The sequence below is a fragment of the Diplotaxodon limnothrissa genome, linkage group LG19 (genome assembly GCF_057381915.1).
Source record: "Diplotaxodon limnothrissa isolate DT_005_m linkage group LG19, D_limnothrissa_male_GT1.1, whole genome shotgun sequence".
Taxonomy (NCBI): Eukaryota; Metazoa; Chordata; class Actinopteri; order Cichliformes; family Cichlidae; genus Diplotaxodon; species Diplotaxodon limnothrissa.
In genome coordinates, this window is record NC_140614.1 from 25,277,477 (window position 1) to 25,301,688 (window position 24,212).

Here is a 24,212-nt window from a genome sequence, read left to right on the forward strand (position 1 = left end):
CTATGAAGTATCCTTTTGCTTTCACTTTTGTGTTTGAATATTATACATATTATGACTTTTCAAGAGGCAATAAACATCCAGCCACCGCCTTCATTCAGCCTGGGAATTTTCTCCGTCTCGCGAAGCGTACAGACTCGAGGAGCTCACGACGTGGTGGTGTGATACTGTACGTGATTGGCGGGCGGGTGGGTTTGGTTTGTGTGTCTGGGAACCTGCTACTGGTCTCCCATCCATACACACTCACACACAGAGAGAAAGAGAGAGCCACGGTCAGACAGACTGGCTCTCCAAAACCGACAGCAGGGGGAAAAAAACTCTCCTCTCGCGGCTCAGAAACCAGCAACTATCGCAGAAGTGAAGTCGACGCGATGTTAACCTCGAAATGCTCTCTTTTATTTTGAGAGGAAGGCTAACAATAGGGAAGAAGCTGTTTAAAAGTAGGTGAAGTGTGACAGCTGGAGACATTTAACCCAAGGATTTGTTGACTGCACGTGGAAACTGCTCGCTCAGACGCATCGGTGAGTAGTCTCTGCGTCCCGCTTACTTCCCGCAAACAATCAAAAGTTGGGCAGATATTTTACACAGGCGTACGGGGGGAGTTTCTTGTTATTGATGAACGACTGGAAGACTGCGCCAACAACCTTTCAGCCACTTTGCGGTACAATCAATATAAGCGTGCGCGCGCGCTTGTTAATCATTAACTAGCGCACGCGACGGTGTGACTTACTTAAAAAAACAACTTGTGTATTTTTTAAATTATTATTATGTATCATTCTCTCGGGCTTTCTGAACGGATTTCTTTGTCAACATTGTTATTATTTGAATTGTTTTGCTGTTAGAAAATATATATATATTTGTATCCGCGGTCACGTTTTTGTGCTTTAAAGTGTACGTTTGATGCCTGTGTTGTAAATTAAAATTAAATAGCTCACATAGTTTCTGCCAAACGTTTAATATTTGAGCGCCAGCCCAGCATATACAAATATTCCAGTGAAATTCCTTTGAGCCCAACGTGAATGTGGGGAGTTGTCCAGCACGAGTATTATGATTGCAGGGTGTGCTTCTCTGTCGTTTGTTTGCTCGTCTTCATGTCACAGTGGCAAGTTAGAGTATAAAAGCCTCCAGATATTATCCACATGCTAATGCACACATGTTAAAGCTGCAAAGGGTTATAGTTTGAATTCCTTCCAGTGAACCGTACAGAGCAAGATGTTTGAAGGCTAAATATGTTCACCTCTTAAATCTAAAGCGTTCAGTGTTAATATTTGGATAATTTGTGCAATATCCAAAACCAGGTTTTTGGCATCTTTGTGCTAAAACAAAACAGTCCAAATGTGTATGGAAACTGTTTAGAGCCCCAGGGGCCACCTCAGAGCTTTTAAAAAGGGAATGATGAAATAGTGTTTTTACTTAAAATGTGTATCAACCAAATGGCCGTTTTAAAGGGAAAAAAAGACATATGCTTTGGCTTTAAATATATCTTAAAAAATCTCAGGGGTGGCTCTTTACAAAGTCCAACACATGCTTGTATTTAAATACTACTATACCAAATCCCAAAGCAATTCCCACTTTTGTATCTCCAGGACATGCTGCAGACCTTGAAGAATGTTTAGTTGGGATTAGCTGTGAGGCTCCTTATACTGCCCCTATGCTCCTGGTGGCATTAACTAACCCACTTACATTAAAATATTGCTTCTTGCTGCCTGAGTTCAGGGTTTAATTTGCTCTGGCATGCCATAAAAGATAAGCTTATACCTTTCCCCATAATTCAGTGTCCAATTACAGTCATGATGTAAACTGTTGAGCCGGCTCCCTCCCTGGCTTCTTCTTCTGCTAGACAGCAAATATCCTCGAAGGCAGACATAAAGAGATAAAGATCCTTGTTTCTGCGGTGCATCTCATATAGTGAACAAATACACTCTGCTGCCAGGGTTTCTGGTAAAATGACATTGAAGTCTGGAGTCTAAGGCTTTCCCTGAATTGCTCTGCTCTATGCTGTGTTTTAATATACTTAATGGAAAGGTAATGAAAGGAAGACACAAGAAAGATATAGGGGTGTGTCCTTTAAGTGCCTCCCCCCCCATTGCCAATTGTTAACCTGCTAAAATTTGGGTAAAATACTGGCTGTCGTCCCTGTCACTTTCCCCAGTCCAGTTAGCAGACAGCAGAGGAAGGGCGTGACAATCCTACTGACCAGCTGCCACATCCTACTTCTGCAAATCTTGAATGACTAAACAACAGTGAGCCTTATCTGCACTAGATGACATCTAGAACTAACGCTGTATTAATGTGAAAAATACTACTTAAAGAAATGTCAGCTAGAGTGAGTTAATTCCAACACATTACGTGATATTCTTTGTCATGACAACCAACTCAATTATTTTCAGAAGAGAACCTGATGTTTTTTGGCTCGCCTTCAGATTTTTAGTTTCTTTAAATTCAGAAATTTCGTCTTGATGCATGCTCAATCATCCAGGTAGGTAAATCCACAAAATTTGATTCAGTTCATCTGGACGTAGCGTTTTCAGTGGGAGAAACGTTTCAAGGAACTGACCTCACAGCCCATTGTTCCTTCAGTGGTACTAGTTTAAGTGATACTGTTTATAAGACTGGGGACACCTGCAGTCAGCTGAGACTGAAGAAGTCACTTGGGTGAGTGACGAAATGTTTCTCCCACTGAAAATGCTATGTCCAGATGAACAGAATCAACGTTTGTGGATGTAGAATTTCATGCCTAACATCTCTCTCGGCCCATCACAGTTCACTTCAACTCATTGTTGCCAACTTAGTGACTTTGTCACTAGATTTTTTTTGTTTTTTCAGCATCCTGCAAAAAAAAAAAGTACTCAAAACGAAACACCCCCGCCCAAAAAAAACTTCAGGCGGTACTCCTTCGCGAACGCTCTTGTTCTCCCGCTGCTGGCGCAGTTTTTTCACCATCTGCTCTGTTCAGCGAGTGACACCGAACAACAAGGTTTCAGCTAGTGACAGACAGCTGTGCAGCTTATGAGAGGAAAAAAACCCATCAAGTTGCATCTGTTTCTCTCAGTCATCATTTTACTTGTAAACGCAGACAAAAATCACAGCACAGCCATTATATCTAACTTTGGCTTTTGCAAGATGATGTTGAAGGGCAGGCGCTGCGTTTAAAAAAAAAAAAAAAAAAAAAAAAAAAAAAAAAAAAAAAAATCCGAATTTTGCATTGAGGGATTGTTGCTCTTATTCAGTATTTTGGCTGTATGGAGTGGCATTTTTGTCTTTTTACCTTGATGTATATTTACGTCTGTACTGTTATGCAATGTGTCATGCCATTGGTCCTCTAACAGTCATTATGCTCGTGATCTCTGCAGTGTTTGAGACATCTCTCATTAAGTGCTCTCTATCTGCTTTTCTTCTGTTTTCCCAGCCCCCTTCTCAAATGTTTTATTGCTAGAGGGCACTGGGCTCTAAAGAATGAGCTCATTTGGGGGCCTGGCATGTCATTCATTGATTCATGGTTAGCCCATGCTGCCCTGGCAATATATAACCTTCACTAACAGCTGACTTGCACAGGAAAATGGATGGGACCTTCCATATCTTTCTGTTTTAAGGGGAGAAAATAACATCCTATTCAGTCTGGTTGATCTATGGTGCTCCCTTTTAACACAAAATGGCCATTAAATGGCATGTGCACTATTCGTTCTCGTGTACATTGCTATATACACATATGCGCGCCATGTGTATTGTGACGAGAAAAAGTTTACAACTCATTGAATTAACAACAGAATTTAAAAAAAGATCCTTATGCAAAAGATGTTCCTTACCTGAGTAAGAGCCTACAGTTTGAGCTTCTCTTAGATTATGTATGCAGACACGGATGTCTCTGTTTATTTTCTCAAAATCTGTGCGATGCCTCTGCTGAGCATGAGCTTCTCAACTATAAAAATCTAGAATGTGTGTAATATAATTTCTTGCCTTGCTGGCATTGTTACCCACGCAGTAAACGGTTGTTTAGGTTTGCATTCCTCGAGTCTTACATGTGACAGCTCTTCATTTGGATTTGGTTATAAGGAATTTGGAAATTTTGCTGCGTCAAAAACAAAACAAACAAAAAAGTGATACCTCAGAAGAGAAGATATGGCAGTTCAGAGCCCAATGTGCTGGATGCAGATTGGCTTTTATTTTTACTGGGAAAGTCTGACAAAGCTTTCAAAGCCTGGTGGATATTGTTTAGTGTCATACTTTTGATTCCTTCTCAACAGTACTATTGTTTTTTCCATGTAAAGTACATTTGACTAAATAGATTATATCTAAAGTGTCTTATCTTGCACCACTTAAACAAACCCCATTGCTATTGGACTTGGTTTTTATTTGGCTTTAAATGAAACTTTTTGAAGAGAGAAAAAAAAGATTTGATATTTTAAAATCTATTTTCAAAGTGGCACTACTATAGAGAGCAAACTATTGGATTCTCCAAGCTATAAAATGAGTCCATTCTAGGATCACTGACCCTCTTTCATTTGCTTGTCTAGGTAACAGCTAGGTGCTAATAATCAAACAGAAGTTTAGGCACTGGAACATTGAGGTGGGTCATAATAACACAATACCATGATGTTCCGATCCCAACAAATTCACTCCAAGGACATAGAATTTGCAAAAAAAGGCAAAAAAACTCTACAGGCCTCAGCTAGCATGTTAAATGTTAAAGTTCATGATTGTACAATTAGGAAAGGACTAAACAAGTATGGCGTGTTATGAAGCGTTGCCAGGCGAAAGTCTCGTCTCTCTAAGAAGAATATATTAGCATTTGTAAAGAAGATTAGGCTAATATCCCTTTGGATGAAGAGAAGATGGATGAAAGTCAAATAGAAAATAATTGCTTTAAGTTACTTGAAGTTGTTCTACAAGGTACTGAATCATGGGGTCTACTTGGTTTTTTTTTTGGTTTTTTTACTGGACTGGATGGAGTTCTGAGAAAAATCTTTCGCTTTCAAATGACTGTACATGTTTTTGATATATTGTGTATGCGAAACTGATTTTATTTTTTGTATTTGTGGTGTAGTGCTGCATTAATACAACGCAGGCTGGCAGTAACACCTCAAAAACAGCAGGATCGATGTCGTAATCTCTCAGTTATTTTATGAGAAGTAACATTCACCATCTGTTCGCGTGGCAGTGTTGGATATCGCTCAGTCAGTGACACGGGTGAATGACATCACTCTCTAAAGATCTAATCTGTGAACGTAGGTGCGCTATGGAAGGTTTCTTTTTTTCCTGTTAAATCGAGGCCCTGAAAAGAACCGCGAGTCGATGTGAAAGATGTGCATGAAAGACTGCAGATGAGGGAGCGTGTTTTTATATCTTTGAGATATCTCCCACAGTGGAGTGTGGAATGAAAGAAACTATTTTGTTTCTGAACATTTCCAAAGCCAGTCAAATGTGAGTGGGAGGAGTAGATATGTACTTCTTTTGAAGGTGGACTTATTAATTAGTTATCGCGTCAGATCAATATATGCGATATTCCCAGCTGTACTTATTTCATATCAGTTCAGCTGAGGTTCAGTCTGCACTGCATTTCGTATTGTTGGCTTATCAGGAATAAAAAAAGAAAAAAGATTGTTGGCACGCCACTGCAGTGCACCTGTATGTTTAATTCTCAAATATGGCACAAGGGACTTGTTTAACAAACTGTACACTGTGTAAAAATGTTTGGAATCTTTTTCTGGATATTAGTTGTGGATTACAACTTTCCATAAAGCTGAGTAAATTCCCCAACGTTAATTAACCTAGATTCCCAAATACGGCACCAGACTATATGCTTAGATTATTAAAGCTGTCAGTCTAAAAAGAAAAGTCTTAAGAGTTGGATATACATCCAGACTATACTGCTTTATATCAGTGATAGATAATTTACTAAACTTTTTAATTACACATACAGCAGAGTAAATATATTTAGTAATAGATGGATTTCAGATGGACTTGGTTGATGTATTTTTTTAATTAATAATCTTTTTTTTTAGCCTGTGCCACCTGCTGATCTGGCTTTGAGCTTTTATGCCTCTCCAAAGGAAACTAAAGACACACCTTTAGTTTAGCTTGACAAAGCCTGTATCATCCACCTGTCTTTTGGGCCCATTTTCTCAGCTCCTGCTGTTTCTGTTGCGGTGGAAAGAAGTTGCGGTTCCTGTGTGCTTGTGAGCACAGACTGGAAAGTGGGAGGACCGTGTTGATGCTTAAAGAAGATGTGCATTGTGCAGGCTAGCTCAAAGACCGCACTCCAATGAGGTCCCAGGAGAGCACTGAGCATTGACTGAACACATTTCACATTAACACAAGAGGGGAGCAAGGGAATGAGCAGGAACAGGGCTGGTCCTTTTACTCCTTGGCAATACACAACCACAGTTAATGAAGTCTTTTTGAAAGGTTTTGCTTGAAAATGGGGTGATAAGCAGCCGTAAAGTATATGTCCGTCATTTTCACTGCTACAACAGCTCCTTGGCTGTGACTGCTCGCACAGCTCAGAATTGCATAAGACTGCTCAAAGTCAGACCATAAGCTGTGCACTGGAGCTGGCTACATTTCGCTGCCTTGAGGCTCATGTTTGCTTCCTTCTCCTATTTCTGTTCCTTATTCTCTTCCTTGCATCCCCCATCTACTTATCCCCCCCTTCCCGTCATGCTTCAGCGGACCACCTGAGGGGGGCTATGTGCTGGTGACAGCTTGAGGGGTGATGTGGGCAGCCTTCCTTTATAGCTAGAAGATAGTGTAGAAGAGGGAGAGGTGCTGTGGAATAGGGCTTTGAAAGTGAACAAGTCCACTGCACTAAAAAAAAAAAAAAAAAAGTCCACTGCACTGATTTGCTACTAGGTAGCAACGAGACCAAACAGTTGATGCATATTTTCTGTATTTGCTTTGCAGTGTGCTATCTAGTTAAACAACAAGAAAATAAAATAATTGTGAGCAACTGAAAAGGTTGAACTAATTTAGAGTGGTGCATGTGGAATTTAAAGAAAAGCTGTGACATACCCCCAGTATTGTTAGCTAAACATGCACATGCTAAAAATAGAAATACCGCATCAATATATTGAAAAAGCTTGTTATATTGGGAGGATTTGATGCATAACTCTGGAGAGCTGTACAGTTTGTGCACATTGAAGTGGGGCTTCTGTCAGTTAATGAAATTAATTTTGTGAAGATTGGGTCAGTGTATTCAAGGGGGGAGGCTAAACCGTGGCAACTACTCTGGAATTCCTGCTAATGGCCTCGAGGCTAGCTCTCAAAGCAGGTCAGTCTAAAAGGATGTTGGAATCATATTGCAGTTATCTGGCAAACATTATTTTCTGTGTGGTAACTTGCACTAACTTGTTTTGGTATCTCGTCTGTGCCATAGATATAACCAAGGTTGCTAATGCTATCTTGAATGATAACTTAGCATTTCATCCTTTCATCAAAATGTGGTCACTCCTGACTTTGAGAGATGAACATGCAACATGCAAAAATGCAGAGGCCATAAAACAGCTCTGGTCTGGTTCTGATTTTATTGCTCTAAAAGCTGTATTATGTAACAGTTGCTATCGTAATGCAGTGTATCACCACATGGCGGCGCCTCCTGTCTCACGACTGGTGTCACCCCCTTTTTTGTTCTTCTTCGCACTCCTCCTGTAATGGATGCTCCCGTGTGTACGCGGTCTAGTGTGCTCTTCAGTAATGTGTGGTAGAGGTAGCACTTATTTTTGATATTGTAAATAAATGAGTACTTTTTGGAAAGTCAGAAGCTGTTGCTCATTCGCTATCCACCTGCACACCTCCGCGGCTGGCTTCATCTCCACCGCACGTTACAACTGGCGCCCGAACTTTTTCCCCTTGGACTTCAGACGATTTTTGCATCCCGCCGAGGATTCTTCTCTTCTAGCACGTGAACTGTCTCGGAAATCCCCCAAGTTTTGCGGACGCTCGGACGTTTTCTCCAGCCATGGCCGCAGCCTCAGCTCAGGTGGGACCCGACTAATTTCTGGATACCGCGGTGTGCCGCTGCTCTGCTTGGGAGAAAGAAAAAGAGAGAAGCTGTCTCCGCAACGCGAATGGACTCCGTGGATTTGTTATTTGGACGTGCTGTTGGTTTCGTCTTCTAAGGATTAATTCTTCTGTGGAGAGCCTGGACATGAACATTTCTGCTGGCTTTCCATTCCCCTTTCCCTCTGCTGAGACTGACTGTAGCACATGTAAGTGAGAACTTGGCCGACTACAACCGTTGGTGCTGGTCTTCGGCTCAGTATAACGAAACGATTTAAAATTAATCTTTGCATTTTTGTCTTTCTAGTCTGATCTGACTCTTTTACTACTATGTCAATAACTACACTGTGCCCTGGAGCGGCTTAATTTTTTTGAAATCACAATGGCACACTGCCCAGACGACTCTGACTCAGACATGGAACTTACCTCGTTACCTATGTGCCAGATAGTTGAAAATGTGACTCCTAGCCTTAGCCAACAAGTGGTGGAGTTAAGAACTGAGGTGAATAAGCTTAGTGATTGTTTACGTGACTCACTGAACATACAGCAGAGTTTACTAAGGCAGTGGGACCAACTCACAATGGGGAGCTCTCCCCCTCCTGCAGTCCCACAGTCTCCTGTTTTCCCAATGGCCACATCGACACCTCATGTTCCTGCGAGAGACAAAACTGAACCCACCAACAGTACCAATCCGTTCCTGCCCAGCAACCCATTTCAACCTACAAATCCTTTTCTCCCATCTCACTCACTTGAGCTCAGCAGCACTTCCAGAGTGATTGCGGCAGCTTTACATCACGCAAAACTGGAGCCTCCTGTGTATGCTGGGGACGGCAAAGTGCAACCTGAGGACTGGTTAAATGCAGTTGGCACATACAAAGCCTCATTGAACCTAACCGATGGGCAATTGCTAAATGAACTGCCACACTTTCTTGCAAAAGAGCCCGGGAAATGGTTCAAGGCATTGAGCTCCCACATCACATCATGGGCTCAATTCTGTCAACTGTTTAAGACAGTTTTTCTGCCCTCCGACAACCAAGAACGCATCCTGAGAGGAATTTTGGATCGTGTTCAGGCTCAGGACGAACCACTCCCAACCTTTGTTGCCCACATGTTGAGTGAGTTTGACAAACTGAAGAGTCCTCCACCTGAAAAAGACAGAATCGACCTAATTAGTAAACATGCTCTTGAAAAATACAGAGTTGCCCTGTATGGCGCTAATGTCACTTCTGTAATGGACCTGCTGCTACGTGCTCATGAGCTTCACTCAGTGCTTGGACCACAAAGACCACAGCCTGCTTTATGTAGCAAAGACAACTATAAGCCTGAACCTTACTGCTTCAAATGCTCTCAGCCAGGGTTCACCACACGCACCTGCCCAAACTGTAACACCCAACCTCATTTGCCACAACAAGCCTCGAACACCGCTAGGCATGGCCCAGTCCAGCCATTGCCGGCACCTGGCCCCTCTGACCCTGGCCATGAAAAGGTGGAATTAAGCAGCACCACATCCCAGCCACAATACAGGCAGTCGGGAAACTACAGGGGGGGGAGGACATTTCACAGAGGCCAACCTTCCCCCAGTTACTAACGGAGCCTCACACGCCCGATTCACTACAGGGTGGACACAGTCTTGGACACTTGGAAGACAATTTTTCACAAGTCCACTGGAATACCCCACTAAGAACGAAAGTGAACTTCAATGCTTCATCTGTGGATGCTACCCTCGACACGGGTGCTTCCCTCTCGGCTGTACGAACAGATCTCATTCAAGTAAATGACTCTCACCCTAGAAACACAAGTGAGTGGAATGGTCCTGCAGTTAACCTTGCCAATAATGCTCCCTGTATCCCTGACGGTGTTATTTGGCTCAATATTGGATTCATGAACAAGAACTTTTACCAGCGTTTTGCAATAATACCAGATTTGTCCTCTCCTTTCATTCTGGGAATGGATTTTATGGCAAGAGCTTCTGTTTCTATTCACATTCCCACTAGAACCGTCTACATTGAGGACATCCCCTGCCCACTCGCAGACGATGAAGAGGACCTTCAAAATGATTACTCACATTCACCTGGAACACTGATGTCTTTGGACTTGGTTCGCTCAGACTTAACAGCCAAACTGTCTGAAGCAAGTCTCTCAGAGAACAACAAGGATGCTTTACTCAATCTGCTCAGCAAGTTTAGCTCCTTGTTTGATGGTCAACTTGGTCGAACGGCTCTCACTGAGCACGCCATAGAGACTGGCAATGCAACACCTGTCAATCTCCCACCCTATCGCACGTCACCTGCTAAGAAACGTGTGATTGAAGAACAAGTACAACAAATGTTGAAGGACAACATCATTGAACCTTCCACAAGCCCTTGGGCAGCTCCTGTAGTCATTGTAAATAGAGCGGCCACGGAACCAAGGTTTTGTGTGGACTTTCGAGGGCTCAACCAAGTTACCCGAAAAGACTCTTATCCCCTGCCTCGTGTAGATGAGTCTTTGGACTTTCTGGCAAGAGGAAAGTTTGTCTCGACATTGGACTTAGCGCGAGGCTATTGGCAGGTTGCTGTAGCAGAGGACTCGAAGCCTAAAACTGCCTTCATCTCTCACTGCGGTCTCTTCCAGTTTCGGGTGCTGCCCTTTGGGCTCTGCAACGCACCTGCAACTTTTCAGAGACTCATGAACTCTGTGCTTGCTGGCCTCATTTACAAAACGTGCGCAGTCTACCTGGATGACATTGTTATCGCCTCACCTACCTTTGAACAGCACTTAGTGGATCTTGAGGAGGTGCTGGGCAGACTCCAGGCTGCTGGCTTGTCATTGAAGCTCAAAAAGTGCCAATTCTGCCTCGATGAATTCACCTTTCTCGGGTACCGCATCACATCATCAGGTGTTAAGCCCGATCCAGACAAAGTAAAGGCGGTTAAGGAGTTTGATACCCCAACCTCAGTGAAACACGTCCGTCAGTTCCTTGGCTTGACTGGCTATTATCGACGCTTCATTCAGAATTATGCCCGCCATGCCGAACCTCTTCACGCCATCACCAGAAAGGACAATGCTTTCCACTGGGACGACAGCTGTCGAAGGGCCATGGACACTTTGAAGGATCATGTCACATCAGCCCCGATCCTGTCATTTCCAGACTTCAACCGTCCCTTTTCCATTCACGCCGATGCATGTGACATTGGTCTTGGGGCAGTGTTGATGCAAAAGGATGACAAGGGTCGTGAGTACGTTGTGGCTTTTGCTAGTCGCTCCCTTCACAAAGCTGAACTCCCCTACTGCACTTCAGAGAAGGAGTGCCTCGCTGTGATATGGGCTCTGGAACACTTCCGCCCGTATGTTGAAGGTGTTCATGTTACTATCTTCACTGACCACAACAGTCTCAGGTGGCTCATGTCTCGTCAAAACCCAACGGGCCGACTCGCCCGCTGGTCACTTCGTTTGCAGGACTTTGATTTCACAATAGTGCACAAACCTGGTGCACAGAACAAAGTTCCCGACGCACTGTCACGCAACCCTTTGCCTCTGACCTGTGACAGGCCGACTGATCTTTTACCAGATCATGCTGTTATGGGCAGCCTGGACATTCGTACTCTGCCCCCCGTCATTCTGGCTGACCGTTCACAATTGAGACAGCTGCAGTTAGACGATCATGTCACAGGTCCACTCCTCAGAGACATTGAAGCAGACTCTCTGAACAGCTCGGACAATGCCACCTTGTTACAGTATGTTGTGTATGACTCTCTTTTGTATCACAGAGAACCCAAGTCCACATGTGCTTTGCACCCTTTGAAAGAGCTGAAACTGTTTGCCCCTACTTCCATTAGAGGCACCTTGCTGGACTATTACCACGACCACCCCACAGCAGGTCACTTGGGTGTTTCTAAGACATTGGCTAGACTGCGTTTTAGGTTTTTCTGGCCCAAAATGGCAGCTGATGTGAAACACTATGTGATTTCATGCTCAGTGTGCCAACTCACCAAGCCAAGTCAAAAAAAAGCAGCCGGTCTTATGGTTCCCATTGTCCCCCAGAAACCCTGGGAGTATGTGGGTGTGGATTTTGTTGGGCCACTTCCCCGCACCCCCACTGGTAATGCTTATTTGATCGTGTTTGTTGACTATTTGACTAAATGGGTTGAAGCCAGTGCTGTCAAAGAAGCTACATCTCAGGTAGCAGCTGGTAAATTCGTCACTGACATTTTTGCTAGACATGGTACACCCACTTACCTGATTTCTGACAGAGGGTCTCCTTTTGTGAGTGAGCTTTTTGAACATGTTGTTTCTGCATTAGGCTCGGTGCACAGACTCACTACGGCATATCACCCTCAGACAAATGCTACTGAACGCGTCAACCGGACTCTGAAAACTGCAATCCGCGCTTATGTAGGTGATAAGCACACATCATGGGACAAGTTTCTCCCTCAGATTTGCTTTGCTCTGCGCACCGCCCCTCATGACAGTACAGGTTTGACTCCTGCCATGATGCTTTATGGTCGTGAGTTAGACACCCCGCTTGACCTTATCACTCAGCCTTCTACAGCAGGTGTTGATGAACCGGGTGTGCCTTACCCTGAGACTCTGAGAGCCTCCCTGCAGGAAGCTCACGACCACGCCAAAGCAGCTTTGGACTATAGCCATGACAGACAAAAACATTACTATGACTTGAGACATCGACATGCCACGTTTCGTGTTGGTGACCTTGTGAGAGTTAAGACACACCCCAGGTCAGATGCTCAGTCTAACTTTACTGCTAAACTTGCACCACTGTTTCAGGGACCATTGTGTATATCTCAGAGACTCAGTGATGTTAATTACAGGCTCACTTGGGTGGACTCCGGTGTGGATGCAGGTGTTTATCATGTTGTGAACATGCAACCGTTCCATACCTGGGACTCTCTCACTTCCAAAGAACATTCTGTTTCATCGCCTGCCGAGAGAGAGTCCGCAGAGGGTCTGAACTCTGACTCTCAGGCCCACCCTGGCCCCCCTGCAGACACTGACATTGGCTCTGAGCCATTCCCCTTTGATTTACCGGACATTGACTCTTCTTCTGGTGTGGGCGCTGTTCCAGAGAGTGTTTCACCCAGATCTGTCCAGCACCCAGCTGCTGGTGGACATTACAATCTCAGGCTCAGACGTTGCCCCAGAGTTACGTCTGGCTGGAGCAACAAAAGATGGACTAATGATTTTCACACAACCAGGCTTGATCTGAAGTGAAATGTTCTGGTTAAACCTGTTTGATGCTGTCTTGTTGCATTGCTACTTTGAGTCATGATATGTAGATGTTTCTGTTTGCTCTACTTAATCCAGTTTTATGGCTCTTTAGTGCGTTAAGGTTCATTCTTGGCATTTACTTTAAAAACAAAAAAAAGGAAAAAGTGAAAAAACTAAGAAGACTGATTTTCCACTGTACATGTTCGTCTTATTTTCACCAATTTCATTTTTAAATGGTCTTTTGCCCTGTGTGTGCACTAATCTTAGCTGTAACCTCTATGTATAGGGTACTGTTAGGTGTGGTGTGTGCTTTTCCAGCTGTGTATGGCTGAGGACAGCCTTTTTCTCACCAGGGGGGACTATGTAACAGTTGCTATCGTAATGCAGTGTATCACCACATGGCGGCGCCTCCTGTCTCACGACTGGTGTCACCCCCTTTTTTGTTCTTCTTCGCACTCCTCCTGTAATGGATGCTCCCGTGTGTACGCGGACTAGTGTGCTCTTCAGTAATGTGTGGTAGAGGTAGCACTTATTTTTGATATTGTAAATAAATGAGTACTTTTTGGAAAGTCAGAAGCTGTTGCTCATTCGCTATCCACCTGCACACCTCCGCGGCTGGCTTCATCTCCACCGCACGTTACAATTAGCAGTATAGTAAGAATTATCAGTTAATGATTTTATGAATTAATTGGCAGATCAAAGACTTTCCGAATTTCAAATGGGACATAATGAATGAACAAACAGGCTATGGATGTGCTGTCTGCATATGTAACAGTAAACCGTCACTGGGGACAGTGTCAAATCCATGAGGAACAACTGTTAATGTGTGTTACTCCTGTTGTTGTTGTTTTTCTTTTCCTTTTTTCCCCTCTTGTTCAATTTGTCTTGCTCTGTTTTCTTTAAAAGATGTCTTTTCAACCAGTCAGTGTTCTACCTACACACAGCATCACAGCTGTTCAAATACTCCCAGTTGGAATTGATTGGGTGCACACAAACACCTCTCCCTTATTGCATACCCATAATCCTTTACCCAGCCAAGACCTATGCAAATGGGCAGGATCATAAATCCTTTATTAGGAGAATTTGCAAGTCAGAAATTTTATTAAATATGTACATTTTATGTGATATGAGATTTAGAGTTAACAGGTATGTAAAGTAATAGTTAGCGCTCCTTAATGAATCAAAGGTCTGCACATTGTCAGGAATAATCTGAAGACTAAGCTCTAGCTAATTCTTTATAAATAAGGCTGCAAGTTTTTCAGTCGGTGCCGGAGCTCAGAATGGCAGTATACTGTGCATGAAAGGTCTAAATTGAAGGAGCTGTCTTATGTTGAATGCAAAATAGTCCTGTGCATATTTTGATGGGAAACTGTGCTGTCTCTTAGCCAAAGTCTGCGGTTGTTGGACATCTCCAGTTCCAAAGAGAGACACATTTATTAGCCTCTTTAATTACTCTCCTGGCTGAAGTTTTTGTTTACTTTTAAGATTTGCATTGCTGAAAGAGCACACAAGAAGATGGATAGAAAGAGAGAATGTTTAATAAGTGCTGGCTGTGAAAGATTAAGTTGGAAATGTAGAATCACTACTACTGCTCGATTGTTACTTAAGCTTTCTAATCTTCTGTGATGAAAGTAGTATGTTTACCTAAAATAAAAAACATTGTCAGCACATGGTGATTGACGTTGACATTTTAATTTTAATTTGTAGTTTTAATTTTTTCAAAGAAAAAAAGTCAAGGCCATATTACCATCTTCAGATTTTTGTGGGAGGAGAATATGGTGACCTTGGAATACATTATATCTATGCTGAACGTGTTGCATTTTTGTGGGTGAGGTGCCTGTGACAGGGAGATGATTCATCTCATTTTATAGATCTTCTGTGTGTGATGTAATTCAAATGAAACCAACATAAAAGGATATATTAGAAATCACTTGGAGTGTGATGATGGGCTCCTTCCTCCATGACTATTTATTAGATTATCTTATATTGTAACAATGCTGTTGTGCTTTTAAGTTCCACTTGTTTTGAAGTATTTCTTTTGGTATGATGTAATCCTGCTTTAACGCTTAGACCAGAGAACACTGAGGGTGCTTGGTAAAGTTTGTCCTTCTGCAGGTTTGCTTTTGTGCTAATCAGTCAAAACACCAAACTGTACTTCCACTAAGCTGCTGAGCACTAATTTCAAAGCTTGTTGCATTGTTACAAAAGACTTTACTTTGTGGGCAGTTGTTTTTATAAGCAAGTCAGTTTGATGAAAATGGTGTTTTGCAGTCTTTGCCTCGCTGTAGAGTAATTCAAGCGCTACTTGAGGCTGACAGATTAGTTCATAAGCAGCAGGGTGGCCTGTGCTGGCCTGTGATGTATGCGGTTGTAAGTGGTCTGTGTCTGAAATGAATGTGTGTGGCTGAGAAAATGATTACGTTTCAGTCCTCATGAGGGGGTTTGGGCCTAATTAACCTACTTCTTTATGACTGTTTCTTGTGCTCACTCACGGTTAGGGCAACTAAGCACACCCTCCTTTGACACCATCACACGTAATGTTGTGTTTACTGTGGTCTAGTCGCCGTCCTCCAGAAAGAGATTGACTAGTAGAAGTTGGCTTGTTGTAATGGAAATATGATTGCTGTTCTGTATCTGTGAGACTAGCAGTACTCTTAACAGCTTCAGCTGAAGTCATTTCATCTTTGTGAGTGGCAATACTTCCAAGGAGAATATTGCCAAAACATTTAGAGATATGCAATGCTAAGACTTACTGCAAGGGAAATGCAGCTATAGAGGATTTTGGAAATAACCTAATGAGCTGTGCACTGTGAGCAAATTCAGGTAGTCTTGTGTGGATTTTTCTCTGCTGGAAAACAAGATTAACTGGTCCAAGACTAGGTTTGTGCATGGACAAAAGATCTAAACAAATCTGCAATTAAGTACCTCAGCTTTGTGCTACCATGGTACAAGGAAGTGTCTCCTCTTCTTTCCGAAACCATTAGAATTTTGTGTATAGCACAAAAGATAAGAGTTCCAATATTTAAAGAGCGCTTATAAAAAGTTACTTTAGGTAATGTAAAACTAAAATGTTTAGCAGTTATTTTATACTTTCAGTTTTTAGGGAAAAAAACTACCTGGGTTCCTTTCGTGTGTACATTTGACTTGTGCTGTATATTGCCCTCTCACTGCCATTACACAATGCTGCTTGCACCTTGTTTCAGTAGATTCACACTTCAAATTAGGATCCGTGTTATTTATTAGAAAAGAAGAATGGGAAATGCCCTTAATGTACTTGCTAAATGAAAAATGTGTGTTTCAGGATATGTGAGATCTTTGCTTTTTCTAAGCACAGTCTAGTTGGTCCTACTTAATTTAATTAGCTGGTTTTCTTCACTCTCTTCTCTTCTTCAGTGAAGCCTGGATTGCTCCACTTTAACTGGTGACCAGCTGTTTACGTCTGCCTAAATCAGAGATGAGTGCCAAATCTGTAATCAACAAGGAGGTGTTCATACCTCACGATGAGAAGATGCTTGCTGCTGTACAGGTGAAGCGGAGGACAAAGAAAAAGATCCCCTTCCTGGCCACCGGTGGTCAAGGAGATTACATGACATTCATCTGCGTCTCAGGTCAGGACAAATTAAAAACCTCCTTTTGTTTGCTTATGTTTAAATGCATTTTATGCTTTTTGCCTTTCTATTTGCGAGAGCGCACCAGTTGCGCCTTTGCAACCCACAGTCACATTTCCGCATGTCTCCCATAATTCTTCCACTAATGTTCACACTGATGAGCATGTTTACGTTTTCCCCTGCCAACAGAATGACACACTAAATCAATTTGCTGCAGGGCTTCATGTCAATCTTTTTAAATAGATTAGATTTAAGCTGAAATTGATTAATTGCTTCACCAGAAATTCAGGTTTCAGTTGTTTCAGTTTGGGGTTTTTCTCCCTTATTGTTGGAACATTAGCTGATGTATTACTTGTTAATTGAATTACCCAGGCAAATTGTTCATGAGGAGAATATCTAGATCCTCCTTAATTCTCGTGCCAGAAAAACTGCTTGTGAAAATCTGATACATTTTTCATTTTCTGTCTTGAACGCTGCTCTGGCAGCAGTAGATTACATGACTGAGGGTTATAGTTAATTTAAGGATGATTATGAGGAATTTAAAGTATAACCAAGCAGCTCAAAGCCAGTAAAGCTCTGTCTATGTTGGATTCAAATTCAAGGTTGCCTTGCAGCAGGCAAGTTACTCAACAGTCAGCCTCTTTATTTACACCCTCAGATACATGTACATGAAAGGCAACTGTAGCGAGCGCAAGCCACAAATTGTCAGAGAGTGGAAACTGTTTTTCTAAAGGGTTTATAATGAGTCATTTCGCCTTTCATGTGGAAATAAGTATTGCTTGATATTCACTTCTTGTAATGCCAGTCTCGTCACGTCCCTTGCAGCAGCGTTCACCTTTGTATCTCATTTGAGCTTGGCCACTGTGAAATATTAAAATCACTTGATGTCCTAATTGCTTATTTTGCATGGCAGAAAAATGTGGTAATTATCCGATGTTGTAGCTTTTTGTTAAATTCAAAATTACTTTGTATCTGAAAATTGGGTATCTATGTTGTTCCTTTGCCTGACCTAACGTCATGTGTTTTAATCTATGTCTTAATCCTCACTGACTTTGATACTCCTTGTGTCTGCTCTACTTGTTTCACAAGAGCAAAATAAAAAAGAAATGCATGTCACCATGGGCCAAGGGAGTCCACGCGTTTGTAGAGACATTTGATTTAGGTGGTGAACATCCGTGTGTAAGCATCAAAGCCTCTTGCTGACATGTTTTCTAATGACTCCACACCTCCGATACTGTGTTGTTGTCTAAGAAAAAACATGCTTGGTGTCATTAGTTGGCTTCCATTTGATTTGCTGGAATTGCTGCAGTTGTTTGTCCTTTCTGCTTGGTAAATAATTTTAAGTTTGACTGGATATTTCTCCTCATTATCTTTTTCTGCATTCATTTGTTGCCATCATTGTGTTGCTACTACTTTATCTAAGCCAAAAAATGCCCACTACTACACATTTTACAACAGTTGCAATCGGGGCAGTTGAGTAATTGGTCAATTCACTGACCATCATATCCATAGATGACGGGCACATAGTTAATTAAACAAAAAATACCTCCAAAATTTGATTACTGGATATTTTTTTTATTCATTAGCTGAGCATTATTCTCAGATTCTCAACTCGGTGTTCCAAACATAATCTTTACCCACATGGACCTCCTAAGTAATGGTAGTCAAAGTGTATTTGGTGACTTATTTTAGCATTTTTAAACATCCTCAAGTGATTTATTAGTGGACAGTCTGCCTGTTGTTATTGCAAAAGTTTGGTGGTTTTGCATGCATGTGTCCAGGACTGGGGGAAGAAAATACTTTGGATTTATAAACCCAAGATTAATTTGTGCCACAGTGATTGCAATAGAAATCTATGGAAAAGAAAAGCATACCATATCATCTGTCAAACATGGCAGAGGCACACATACATGGTCATGTCTGGCTGCCAGTGGAAGTAGCATTATTGATGATGTGAAAACTGATAGAAGTAGCAGGATTAATTCAGTCCAAATGGGCCATCCAGGCATTTTGCAAAAGCAACCCAAGAGTTTCTCGAGGCAAAGAAATGGGATGTTATTAAATGGCCAAGTCGTACTCCCTATTCCAGCCAAGTGGAGCATGACTTGTAGTTACTGAAGACAAAACTGAATGCAGAGACCAACTGAAGATGGTTGCAGTAAAGACCTGGCAGAGCATCTCAAGGCAATGTCTGTGGCGAAGGACTTTTACTCCCAATATTAAAACCAGTTCTTATACGTAAAGCTGGTAGTTTGTTAATTCAGAACTGAAATTGGGCTGCGTATAAAAATGGTTGCAAGTACAAAACACTCAATGCAGTCATTTTGTTAAAACCTCTTGAATTACACCAGAAAGTATGCACTTCACTCTGGTTTGATTTGAAATGCACTGCAGAGATGTACTGAGATAAATATTTACAAAATCTGCCCTTATTCGACTGCCTTTGCCCCTAACTGTACTTTTATAGAGATTTTCTACAGTCATTGGCTCCAACCTTGGTCTAAGGATGGATAGGAATGCTGTTGTTGAGTATGAGTAAAAGGACTGTGAACTGTTGCATTCCCACTTCTTTTATTATTTTTTGGTAGGTTTTTGCATTGGTTTACACTAAATTTATGTGGACATAAGAAACGTTTCACATGCTGTCATCATTTTCTTGTATGTAGGAATGCATGTTGTACCAAAAGAAATCCAGAGAATACACTGTCTGAGAATTCTGCTATCACCACCATTGCACCCATTTATCTTCCCCTAGACACTCTGACTGTCTGCATTAGTGGTCTCCTGACTCGGCTGATGTTTTGTATCACATGTGGGAACAGAAGTAGTGCCTTCACTACTTCTGTTTCCACAAGTCATGTGGCTTTTAAGCCAGCACAGCATTGTTCTAGATTTTATGTGCGTTTTCCTATGAATGTGCTGCACAATAACACCACAAGTTTGAAACTAGTCAGCTCATGGCTCCCAGGGCATTTTAAACAGAGGGCAGCTTGTGTTGCTTACGTGTTCAGGATGTGTGTAACTGTAAAAGTACTGTGTGTGTGTGTGTATAAGGGTGGGGGATGGTGCTTGTTGACAGTCTCATGGCGACAGTAGCATATACTTGAAGCCTGGGGGCCAAGCAGTGGCAGAGTTATGTAATCTGTGGGATGTCATGGTTAAAGGAAGCCTAAAGTACCAGAAGCTGTACTGTAGAGACAGCCACAAGAGATTCACTCTCAAACTGAGTAAGGTAGCAGAATGAAACCACATGACTTCTGCACTCACTCCAGGATCATATGCTTTTGTGTTGTCAAAAGAGGAGTATCTGAATACGTCAACAATCAAGATGTTTTTGTAATAAATCACTAACCACTCAAGTCTTTGACTTGTGTGTTTGTTGAGCACATGGCTGTTTGTCTTAGGTAGAGAGCTACATTTATTAATGGAACAAAAAAGCCTGGACACCTGCCAGTTGGTGAGCAGTGCCGCTTACTACAAATTACATGTTGCTGGAGGAAAAACGAAACTAGTTTAGCTCACTTAGCTGGCTGTTGTTTGACTTTAGAGTGAAAGCTTGTAAATTAATCTTATGTTAGCAAAGAAGACTGATAATAATCTTAAATTCCCTGCAGCAATAAACTGATTTCTACTAGAGGAGGGGTTTTTTTTGCCCACAAGGTCTAGCAGAGAGCTCTCAAAAAACACTTGACTTTTTGGTGTGCATGATCATCTTTCTCTCCTAATTTGTTTGATGTAGTTCTCTGCATTTTTTTTTCTGTTTCAATCACAGTCTAGATTTAGTATGTGTATATACACAATGTAAAACTAAACCAGTGATATCTGTTATTCATATTACTGCCTATGCTAGTTGTTATTCAACTTAATGTGAGGTTGCATAATTTCTATTCTTTCTCACTATTTAATTTCCTAGCTCTTTCAAGCACTGTTGGGGTCAGTGCATTGTGATTGATCCCTGTTCACATGCCAAACCACAGTGTCATCACAGTTTAAGTCACTGGTGGATCATTAACTTTCATAAGGGCCTGAATGAGAACAAGGTGTGTTGTGGAAAGCTCCATTAATATGATGAACTCAGTTCTGCTCAATACTGATTTTTATCTCTTCATAAAATTCCACTTTTAATAGTTTTTATAATTAGGCCATGAATATATGCAGTGGGCATAGTAAAATGGCAACAATTTATAATTTAAGTTTTGCAAAATTTCAGACTTTTATCAGTACTGTTGGCATTTTGCTTGTAGTCCAATTGCTTCATCTTTAGTTTTTCAGTTCCCCTTTTCTTGTTCAGAGAGAAAAATGTTAAAACCCAAAACAGACTACAACTGCACAAAAGTCTGGGTCAAAGTCTGTGTGGAAAATCCAAAAGACAGAGGAGAGGAGAGAGAGAGAGGTGATTGTCATTGAGAATGGATCTGTAACTGGATTTGTTAAACTGTGGATATTTGTTCTCGTAGAACGGTGGATCCAAAGAGAACCAACATCTTTACTGTTGGCATGCGAGTAAGACTGTTGCTCTCAGGCTGGCTTGAAAGAAACTGCATTTCATCTGCAGATAGGCCTTTGTCCTGCAGTTTGGTATTTAGTTCATTAGTGCAGTCACATCAACAGCAAATGCATTTGAGGGCTCTAGAGTGTTCTTGCATTTCTTCTCACAAAACTCTTAAGTATATATGCTTTTGGGTCCCATATTTTTTTTTTTTTTTTTTTTTTCCTAAATGACATCAGAAACAGCAGTATGCGACATTACGTGATGGCAGAGCTTCAGTTCATCCTTTGTCATTTTTTTTTTTTTTTTTTTTTTTTTTTTTTTAATAAATAGGACAGGGGGAATGAAGGAGAGAAAGAAAGAAAACCAAAGGGGAGAAGAGACGGTGAGAAGGGGGGGGAAGAGAGAGAGAAAAAAAAAAGAACTCCTGGGTCACCTGTATGGAGAAAAAAAAAAACAAACAAAAAAAACAAACAGAGGAGACAGCAAACAACAAAGAGTAACATAATAATAGAGAAAACAAAGCACCATCACAATAAACTAGCTAGTCATAGATATCAATATTTACTAAATAATAAACGATATTGTGCAGCACGCAAGATAGACAGCGCACAGTGTGCTTTGAGGTAGCAGCCAAGAAAGCTTTAGTCCGCGTCTGTGAATACCCATGTGTGCATACCTGTGTGGATCAGCATGCTTGCATTCCAAAGGTTTCTCCATGTAATGATCTGCTAGGGAGTGTGGGGGGGCCACAGCCCCGTCCTCCAGGGTGTGAAGCGGGTATGGAGGAGATCAAAACTCCAGACATCCAGAGGCCCCCAGAACACAAGAGACCATGGAAGACCAACAGAGGGGCAGCCGCGCCACTGTTCCAGTAAGAGCTGAGGAGAGTCCCAGATGAGGGCTCGCCCAGCAGCCGCGGAGCAGAAGTCAGGGGGAGTTGCAGTGACGCGCCCGTGAGCTCCGCCGGCCCCCAGCTGTGCCTGAGTGACCGAGCCCCAGGCCGAGAGGCCGGGGGCACCCCACCTCCAAAGGGGCCCGAGCGAGCCCCAGGCCCCAGGCCCCGACAAGCGGCCGCCAAGGAGTGAGCCGGTGTGTACCCGGACGCCCACCCCCAGACACAAAGAACCACCAACACACCGACACCTGAGGGAGTCCGCCACCGGCAGGGGAAGTGGTGGTGGGTGGAGATAGGCCTCCAAACCTTGGAGGGCCTGAGGTGTCCCCAGAGAGGTGGCGTCTGATACCCAACCTGACATATAGACACAGACATACAGGCACACACAGACACAAACATCCATTCCCACCCTCATGCTCTCATATGCACTCACTCCACACTCAACCAACGTGGAGACAGACATAAAGAGACGCTGTACACACAATCACACTCCCCAAGCGTACTCTACAAACCGGGTCTAGGTACCCTTGCCCCTGGAGGGGGGAATTGCACCCAGACCCAGGTGGTGTTACCCTTTTCCCTGCGGTGGGGAGAGGCAGACCACCCCGACTCCGCAGCAGCAGGGAGGCCCCACACCCCAGACCGCAGTCGGACGGCCAACTCCTCCTACTAGCCCTCCCGCTCCAGCAGGCCGCAGAGAATGGGGGTGGGAGAAGACTCCAAACCTCCCTCCACCCGCTCATTGTAGTGTTGATGCATATGTGTTCTAAGGTGCAATTAAAACCCAGGAGGGCATGGAGCTACCTGCCAAGGAGCAGCAGGTAAGCGCATAGTCCCTCCTGCTAGCCCTCAATGACTAAGTGTATTTAAAATTGAGAGGTGGGCAACGACGTCAGGGGTGAGGTATACACCCTGATGGTAATTTGGACTCCGTGATTGTGCCCACCCCCAAGATCCTATATGTATGTGTAATGAGAGTGTGAATAATGTGAATGTCTAAGTTGTGGGATAAAATTGAGGCAGAGGCAGCCAGAAGGGGACGGGGGGGTAGCCTCCTCTGCACCCTGGTGACATACCCCCACTCCAAGGCCCTGCATGTGTGGGTGGTTGTGGAGGAGCGGGAAGAGGGAGGCAGCTGGAGATGGGGAGGGAAGGAAGGGAGGGGCAGGTAACCCCTCCCTGGGGCCAGCTCCCCCGCTGACCCCAGTAGGCACTCCCACCCTCCGCGACCCGCCAGGGAAGGGGGGCCCAGGCCCATCAGACCGGGGCCCAGTGCAGTAGCGCCCTCCGGCTCCACAGAGCCCTGGACAGTCCACCCAACCCCACCACAGAGAAAACTGCACCCACCCCACCATCCACACATCTTCCAGACTACATAAGACGGTAAACGCCCAGGCTGAGATCTTCCTCCACCTCTCCTGTATCTCCCCCTCCTGCAGAGAGTTCCTGAAGAGAAGAAAGCTACTGCAAGATGTGACCATCCCCCCCACCAGTTGAAGAGCCCCCCAGGCGGCTCGACGCACCGGCGGCACCCTGCTCCAGGGCCGGGCCCCCATGCACCCACCCGCCCACAACCCCGGCAACACACCAACCAGGACCCAAGCCCCCGAGGCCCGGCCCGGGCCCCAGCCCAGAGACGGAGCGCCCCCAGAACCTCACGCCCATCCCGGACCCACCCAGGGACAGCCAGGTTGCCAGGTCAGTAACCCACGTCCGTCAGCACAGACCCTCCCCTAGCCCCGCTGCACGCAGCCGCGAGGAAACAGTCACCTGAGAGCCAACAGAGCCCCCAACCGGACGTGACCGCTACCCCGGGTTGAGCCCCCCAAGGAAGATGCCTCCGGGGAACCCCCCGACGCCCTAAGCCTGTCCCTACCCCCTCACCAATCACAACAGTGAAGGCGGGACCAAACTATGACCCCCCACCCCCACTAGGTGATGGAGCTGATAAAAGGGGCCCAGAGCAATTGATCTAATGTGGTGGCAGAGGCTGTGTCAAGACTAATGTAATCTAATAGAT

At 43.5% G+C, this 24,212-nt stretch overlaps 1 protein-coding gene across 2 annotated transcripts in view; it reads left to right on the forward strand.

Moving 5' to 3' along the window:
- Nucleotides 1-247: 247 nt before the first annotated feature.
- Nucleotides 248-24,212, forward strand: part of stxbp6 (syntaxin binding protein 6 (amisyn)) — a 72,934-nt gene continuing 48,969 nt past the window's right edge. For both annotated transcript variants that reach the window (XM_085343110.1, XM_085343109.1), the window contains exons 1-2: nt 248-518; nt 16,591-16,805. In XM_085343110.1, the coding sequence (XP_085199236.1) occupies nt 16,652-16,805 (154 nt within the window). In that variant the 5' untranslated portion in view covers nt 248-518; nt 16,591-16,651. The remainder of the gene's footprint in view (nt 519-16,590; nt 16,806-24,212) is intronic.